Genomic DNA, 8,921 nt, shown 5'->3' with positions numbered 1-8,921 from the left:
TTTTGTTAATTACTTACAAACTTGCACTTCATGCTGATCTGAAATAATATTATGTTTATAAGTCGCGACATTAAAAGGGTCCTGCATGTTAGGTCAATATTGATAACCATTATTATTGTCGCCATGATTGCAAAACTGTTAGCATACACAATCGATACCGATGGTCAATTATTACTGTCAATAATAGGCAAATAATATTAGGTATACTCTAAAAGTATACACGTTTGTAATTATACAAGGTATAACAAAAATAAGTGATAATACTTTAGGGTGTGTATGTGTTCCTTATAGAGAGTTCACTGTGAAAGTAGCAGCGCTGAAAGAGAATTTTTTTTTTCACTTTTGTATGAGGAAACTCGTGACGTTCGGACGCTTGCCCATACAAAAGTGAAAAAATGTTTGGTCTTGTATTATCACTTGTTTTTGTTACACCCTGTATAGTTTGGTTTGCAGTTTCGTTTGCTATCTTAGTTTTTGTTTCTCCTTTTAGACTAAATCAGACATTGTTACTCCTGCAGCTAAAATCGTTACTATCATAACTTTTGCCAGATAATAGTTCTTAATGAATCATTACTAAGCGTTCCCTAATTAATTGAGACTTAATGAATTTTAATTCAATTGCCATTTGAATCTTTAGCGTCAGCACACATAATAGATTCTTTAAAAATTCAACTGTAATTATTCTGTTTACTCGACTTATAATTTAAAATTACGATACAATTTAGGTGGAGACATTATCAGTCACTAGGCAACTCTCTTGCTTCTTTTTCATAGAAAACAAATTATAAATTATGTAAGATTATCATTTGAGATCTGTTAATACTATGAGCAATATCTATGGCCAATGGAATGAGAATATTTTTTTCAACAAAAAGGTATTTATGACTCACAACTTTTTATACTCTTCTTCTCCAAATATTTTTATTTATTTATTCTCCACTTTATTTAGATTTGTGCAATAATTTCAGATTTTATTTAGTATAATATAAGAAATATTAAATTAATATTAAGAATTAACTATTACAAAAAAAAATTTTTTTATGAAATAAGGGGGCAAACGAGCAAACGAGCCACCTGATGGAAAGCAACTTCCGTCGCCCATGGACACTCGCAGCATCAGAAGAGCTGCAGGTGCGTTGCCGGCCTTTTAAGAGGGAATAGGGTAATAGAGGAGGGAAGGGAATAGGGTAGGGGATTGGGCCTCCGGTAAACTCACTCACTCGACGAAACACAGCGCTAGCACTGTTTCACGCCGGTTTTCTGTGAGAACGTGGTATTTATCCGGTCGAGCCGGCCCATTCGTGCCGAAGCATGGCTCTCCCACGTATAAAATAAAGTGGAAGGGGTGTAAAAAAGATGCTTGTTATTAAAACAAACATTGCGACCAAGAACCAACAACCAATATTGTACTCAATTAATTATTCCTGCCAATAGTGTGCGTAGCGCCAAACAATCGTTTACTTATTCACACACCTTACAAGGATAAAATGTAGCAGTTATCTGAGCGTGTACGTCCCACAGTACTGCGCATGCGCCACGCCAGGACAATTAAGTCTTAATACTCCCAGTGAAGTTGTTTTATGCTAATGTATTGGACGCTCGCGTGTTGGGACGCCTACTTGCGAATGTCCCCATAAATATGGTGATGGGGTCTTTTTAGTTTCTAGGATAGGGTAAGCCTGAATAAAGAAGGCACTTTAGGGTTATTAGCGATCTCTACATGCTTACGTTTAGCGAGCTTAATGTTTTTAATAATGCCGATTTTTACGCAAGTTTAAGGCAGCCGTAGCATGCATTTATTAGGAGTTTCCTTTCTGATGAAGAACAAAGGGTCGATCAATTATAACTTCATTACATTGTTTGTAAGTCAATAATTTAGTATCTTGCTCTCAAATTAAAATAATGAACCCAGATGTTAATGGACTACAACATTTTTTCTTGGATTTTTATTTTCAGGACCCTGAAAAAGGTGTTGTTTGTACAGTTTTTATAGGTAGGGAAATAAAACCGCTGAATGTAATAATGAATTTTTATTAAAAGTTTCACGTCTTATAAAATAATATAAATATTTTTTATAAATTAATAATTCGATTTGAATTTTGGACGGAGAACAATCACTAGGAATGTACATCGTACAATATACATACGTAATGTAGGTATATTAAATTTTATTCTACATAAAACTATGTAGCGATGCCGTTGGTTTCTATGATACATTAATTTTGGTTAAACGTTTAAGAATATTTACAATCTTAAAACTAGATTTAAATAAATTTAATTAAATAATGCACTTACACTTCTAATTTTATACCAAATCGTAAGTATTTTTCTTTTCTATTTAGATAACTTCTTTTCTTAATTTGAGCACAAAATCAAGCATTCTACATGCTTGAGAAAAAAAAATCAGATCTTATAAAATCCTTACTCTATTTTTTTTCCGTAAGCGACAAGAGCTGTAATTGTTAAGATGTTTTGAAAAAAAGTATATAAAAATGATAAATCTATATTATCTTTCTATTTCTTTCTACTCTCTTACAGTTGTGGACGGAGTAATTTCTAATGGACGGAATAGATATACCAATTTTCGTACCTTTTTACCGCTATATACAATTTAAATACTACTTCGAATATATTACATGATTATAATTTTTATGATTAAATATTACTTTAAGTTTTTAATAACTAATATCACACTTTTGTTTTATCTGTACCTTTAGATGTTCTTTCACGTTGCATCCCTAGCGCTGTTCCTCTGGTGTTTAGCTGCAACAAAAAAAAAACATTGTAAAAAACATTCCCACTTGAAACTTACTATGAGGTTTATCTTACAACCTTAACTTGTTTGTTTTTACACTTTGGGTACAAAACAGTATTTTCTAGTGCGGTAAAAAATTTTTTAACACAAGGATCAAAAAAGATTAACTTATCATAATTTTTAACCAAATTTTTTTCGGTCATCATCTAATTAGGAATGTTTGTTTTCGAAGTTTCCGTAGTAAATCTTACCAGTATGTAGGAACAGGTGATTCTTCAGGTTGGTGTGTTTTGAGAACCCTCTCGAGCAAATGTGACACTTGTAGGGCCAGGAACCGCTGTGCACGTACATGTGGGACTTGAGGTCACCTGGCGTCGGGAACGACTTGGAGCAGAGGCTGCACTTGTGAGGTTTCTCCTGAAAAGAGAGATAGAGTTAGTCAGGTGCTCGCAACCGTTGCTAAAAAGAGAGTTGGAGGTGATTTGGCATTTAGAGAGACAGAACTAGGCCATTTCAGAAAGTATGCTTTGATCGGCTTGAGTTAAGTTGGTGATCGCCGCATTTCAGATTTTTTCGTAGCTAAACACCAAAAGTGATAGAACTCAAGTCGATCGCAATAATATAAATAATAATTTCACACACGATTGATACACAAAGGCAAATTATCTTTATCGATCTAGCCATTCTTGATAACATAGCATAAAAATCAATGTTGGAAGACAATAAAACGGCTAATAATTATCATCTCCAATGTAATCAAAGTCATGACTATGCACATCGGGTGAGGAACGTGCAAATGAATTTATAATGAAAGCTTCGGACGAACCTGCCCGCTTCGCAAGTCACTCGATATAGGGTTGTCGCCTATAAAATTTTTCTTCTACAACATAACACGTCTGTAACTAATGTAATGTTATGAAAGCTAAGGATGTCTCTAGTAAAAAGAGTTATTTTTTTTTTGCCAATAAAGTAAATGTTTTTTTTTATGAAATAAGGGGGCAAAACGAGCAAACGGGTCACCTGATGGAAAGCAACCACCGTCGCCCATGGACACTCGCAGCATCAGAAGAGCTGCAGGTGCGTTGCCGGCCTTTTAAGAGGGAATAGGATAATAGGGGAGGGTAGGGATGGGAAGGGAAGAGAATAGGGGAGGGTAAGGAAGGGAATAGGTTAGGGGATTGGGCCTCCGGTAAATTCACTCACTCGGCGAAACACAGCGCAAGCGCTGTTCACGCCGGTTTTCTGTGAGAACGTGGTATTTCTCCGGTCGAGCCGGCCCATTCGTGCCGAAGCATGGCTCTCCCATGTATAAATGCTATGTCCCACGTATAAATGTTGCTACATTTTCGAAATAATCTTGTTCATTTCTATCATAAAGACACTAACGTTGGTATACATTTCTTAAAATTCGTATTTTGCTAAAGTATGTAATATTCTTATCAGTTATCAGATTAAAATATAAGCTATAAGCAGGGATTAAAATTATTGATAACTTATATAAACGGGAATCGGTCCTTATCGGAAGTGAAATCTCCCGCCACTTTGAAGCAGCTGAAATAATTAATTATTTTCATCATTGTGGTAAATAATCTTAAGGCGGGGATTAATCTCAATCCAAAACGATAACCTTGCACACAACCAAAGATCAAGCGTATACGCATCGCAATAAGATTCATTTTAGCTTAGCATAAAACTGTAACTACTCGGGCGGATCTTCTCTATTTTTCATGTTTTTTTTTAAATATCTTTGGAAATAAATATTAAGAAACAAAATTGTTCGGTTAAAGAGATTTTAATATAGATTTACTAACAATTTATTCAAATAAAATGTATAATTATCCTAGTTAATACTTATATTTCGATGAAATAGATTTTTTCGGAGGTGAGTTTGTAAATTAATTACAGCCAAAGTATTACGTTTTATTAAAATGTTTATGGTTTAAGGTATTTTAAATATTGTGCTTTATATCTCATATTTTTTAACACTTCGTTATTATATTGGAACTAGGTAAACCGGGAGTCACGGAATAACAAATTGGGGTTTATCCTCGCCTTAAGCGCCTGTTTAATTTAAATGTTGATAAGCAGATTTTTTATGAATATCCATTATCCACTACTTAAAGTTAGAAAAAAAAACTCTTTAAATATCTGCCGCATGATACAACAACTCCTCTATTTCGATTGAAAATATATAGAAATCGAATCACATATCTCACACATAAAGTAAATATACCTAGCGGAATAGAGAACAATTGAACATGAAATCTATGAGATTAAATTGTCAACGTGCGGCACGTGCCGACTGGATGTCAAAAAAAGAGTGATGCTGTCATGTATCACACGTCTCTTTTTACCACGCAGTGTTACTGATACTGACATCTCGCTTGCTCAGGCCTTTGTTTCTCTATTCCGCTAGGTATATTAACTTTATGATCTCACACTACAGTAGCTATGCGTCTAATAAAAACTATAACTCAAAACATACATTACATTAATGACATTTGTAATCGAGTTATTTTGACTATCTAGGCGTGGTGCCTCCCATCCAATTTTTACTATCCCGCCCACCGTACGGCGTACGCGCCCAGATAACACGTCTAAATTAAAAAGGTGGTTATACCGTTGTTAATGATCACACGTATTCCGCGGCCCGAGCGGAGTAAAAAAGGTATAATTTTGACCTCACCCGCTACCGAATATTGCAATATATCAATAAACAAAGAGCCATTAGTTGTCTGACAATTTCCGTTGGATAAATCACGGGGAAAAAACCGGTCTCGAGTCTAATGAAGAGGCGGGCACTCGCTGCGTAACTTATTTTTAAGGATTTATTAATAAAAAAGTTTTTCATTTATTTTTTTAAATTTATAATGGACACGTGTAGATTGAGTCTGGGATAAAGTTAATTTGTGCGAGAGTTAGGTTTTTGATGATTTAGTTTGGAATTAGCTGCAGCTACTGGAGAGTCAAGTAAAAAATCCTAACAACACCACCTTAAGTACAATATTTTGTTTTGTAAGTAGGTATAATGTGACATATTATACTTCTGAAGTTTTTTAAATATACCAAAAAACTTTGAAAAAAAAATAAGAAACTGTATAGAGTTTCTTAAGATATAATCAACTAAAGCCTGAACTCTACAATTTTTATAACTGGTACTTCTCCAGAATATTTTACCATCCGCCATGTTTCAGTACTCATCAATTCCCCCGAGTTTGCAGTTCGATCACGATCCCATCTGCGGCCGTATCTCGAACAGTGACGTATGGCTCTGATACGTTGGCTTATGGAAATCGTATGCAAATACCGCTTAACTAAATACACGTGCGTGCGGAACGTAATAGAGCCTTAAAACATGCGATGTTGATAGACTTTTTTCTAATTAAGGCACAACACACGGTAGTAAAACTGCCAATGTTCTAAATACTACCCACATCTACCTACACATGAAGTTATAAAAAGGAAACGTTTTTATATCATTATTTTGGCGCGGATTTTATATGGTAAACGTTATATTGTCTTTAATTAGGTGTAATTAATAAAGTAATTAATCATTATAGCTTTCTTTACACTCATATTACTTACAGCATTTTATAATTTTTAGTAACATTTTTAAGAGTAGACAAACCTTAACTAGATGTAGAGAAGTAATTCTTTTATCAAACCGAACTGTCAACCGGCGCCACAGTCGTGTTAATTAAAATCAAAGTCTAATTCATAACAAAAACTAATTCGTAATCTATCCAACCAAATAAATTGTAATTAATAACCGTACACCAATTATCCGGAGTGTTCGATTCATCAATTTCGTAGCGTCGGCTAAAACTGAAGCCATGCATATTAATTGGTCATCATAATATATCTTTTGATAGCGCTTTGATTACTAGGCCTTAAGGAGTTGATGTATGGGTTTTCTAAATATGAACACAATGTCCAGTTAAATCTATATATATATATATATAAAACTCAAAGGTGACTGACTGACATGGTGATCTATCAACGCACAGCCCAAACCACTGGACCGATCAGGCTGAAATTTGGCATGCAGGTAGATGATATGACGTAAGCATCCGCTAAGAAAGGATTTTAATCAATTCTACCTCCAAGGGGTTAAAATAGGGGATGAAATTTTGTATGTAATAATACTGCTTAACGCGAGCGAAGCCGCGAGCAAAAGCTCGTTTAAAAATAATTGATATCCATTGCCCATTTCACAAACGAGTACATCATTCGTTTTTATAGTTTATATGAACACAATGTCCAGTTAAATCTATAATCTATATATATATAAAACTCAAAGGTGACTGACTGACATGGTGATCTATCAACGCACAGCCCAAACCACTGGACCGATCGGGCTGAAATTTGGCATGCAGGTAGATGATAATATGACGTAAGCATCCGCTAAGAAAGGATTTTAATCAATTCTACCTCCAAGGGGTTAAAATAGGGGATGAAATTTTGTATGTAATAATACTGCTTAACGCGAGCGAAGCCGCGAGCAAAAGCTCGTTTAAAAATAATTGATATCCATTGCCCATTTCACAAACGAGTACATCATTCGTTTTTATAGATAAGAGCAAAGCCAATTTTTTTGACGGTAGCTTTTTAAACAGCCTGTAAAACACCTATTTTAGTAAGATTAAATTGTCTTTTTTTAATCGTGGGGTTTTTTTCTTTAAAGAAAATTAACACCTTATAAATAAATGCGAAGTGTTAAATTTGAGATAAAAATATTCGTGCGTCGGAGCCAATCAGCACGTGATTGCGGGTACACAAGAAAACGATAAGAGACATTTAAATTGTACGGCACCGTACCGAGATAATACTGTTATGGTCGGACTTAAGTGAATCGTTAGCATATTGGAATTAACGGGTTTGCTAATGAAAAATAATGCCGCAAGAAGGAGCTTAAACATATCGCTGCTTACAATCGTAAAATATATTTTTAGTATTCTTCATAATGTTCCTGATTCATCTATCTAAATTATTACAGACGATTCATTGCGAATTGACTTAAAAGAAAAAAAATGAAAATAGATTCTTACACTAATGTTAAATAAACAATACACATCGACGCTAGTGTAAACACGGCTTAACGTTGTTTCATTAAGTCACATCACTCAAATAATTTAATCAGTATAGGATGCAGCAAAAAGACGATAAAATATGATTGATAGTGGTGCGCGAAGATGCGATCGCCCGTCGCGTCTGCGCTTTGTGCGACATTCTCATTGACGGCCGATCGTGTAACGACGTTTTTACATGCACAGGGTGTTGTTTTTGAGAAGAGTTCGTATAAATAAAAAACGATGTTTTAAAATTACGCGTGAGCATCTTTAGTTCATAGTATCAGCTATATAATAAAGCGGAAGAGTTTGTTTGTTTGTTTGTATGTTTGTTTGAACGCGCTAATCTCAGGAACTACTGGTCCGATTTAAAAATTCTTTCAGTGTTGAATAGCCCATTTATCGAGGAAGGCTATATGTTATATTTTATCACGCTAAGACTAATAGGAGCGAAGAAATAGGGGAAAATGTGGAAAAAACGGGGGAAATATTTGAAATTGCTTATTAACTTAAGAACTACGGTACTGGAGAAATTTTTATGTTATTTGGTACACATGAAAAATATAATATACCTAAGTATTCCGCGGCCTGTCCTATACTTAGATATTAAAAAGTAATCAACTGACTTTGATGCGGTTTTTTGAATACATAGAGTGTTTAAGGAGGAAGATTTGTGTGTAGAGAAATAGAAATAATTTCGGGGCGAGTCGCTAGACTATTATAAACGAGGTTGTTAAAGGTCGATTAATAAAACAAAAGATTTTAGAATAGGCAGTTTTATTGAGAAATTTTCAGGTTTTGCCTATTAATAATGATAATTTACTTGTTCTGCCAGTGGCGCTACCAATAAAAATAGTTTTGCAACTTTGTTATGCTCGATGCTATTAATATTATTATCGCTTTAACATCGTAAATAATCTTTTATTGGATAGAGGAAATTTTAATGGTCTTTTCCGTTTTGATGTCTCAGTTCCCACATCATGCTTTTTCTCACGATGAAGTGATTTCATTAAAATAAAAAAGAAATGAGAGGTGTCAAGGGACACCCGAATGGAACGAAGTTACTTCTTTTGTTACGTTGTTGCGTTATATAATAT

General features: G+C 34.4%; 1 protein-coding gene across 1 annotated transcript in view; it reads right to left on the bottom strand.

Annotated features, from left to right (window-relative positions):
- Positions 1–2,370: 2,370 nt before the first annotated feature.
- Positions 2,371–8,921, bottom strand: part of LOC121739876 (zinc finger protein 177-like) — a 63,985-nt gene continuing 57,434 nt past the window's right edge. Inside the window, exons 6-7 of the mRNA XM_042132469.1 lie at positions 3,007–3,172; positions 2,371–2,763 (exon numbers count right to left, since the gene is read on the bottom strand). Of these exons, the coding sequence (XP_041988403.1) occupies positions 2,726–2,763; positions 3,007–3,172 (204 nt within the window). The 3' untranslated portion in view covers positions 2,371–2,725. The remainder of the gene's footprint in view (positions 2,764–3,006; positions 3,173–8,921) is intronic.

Source organism: Aricia agestis, chromosome 2 (genome assembly GCF_905147365.1).
Source record: "Aricia agestis chromosome 2, ilAriAges1.1, whole genome shotgun sequence".
Taxonomy (NCBI): Eukaryota; Metazoa; Arthropoda; class Insecta; order Lepidoptera; family Lycaenidae; genus Aricia; species Aricia agestis.
The sequence above is the reverse complement of the archived record's forward strand: the minus strand, read 5'-3'. Positions and strand labels throughout refer to the sequence as shown.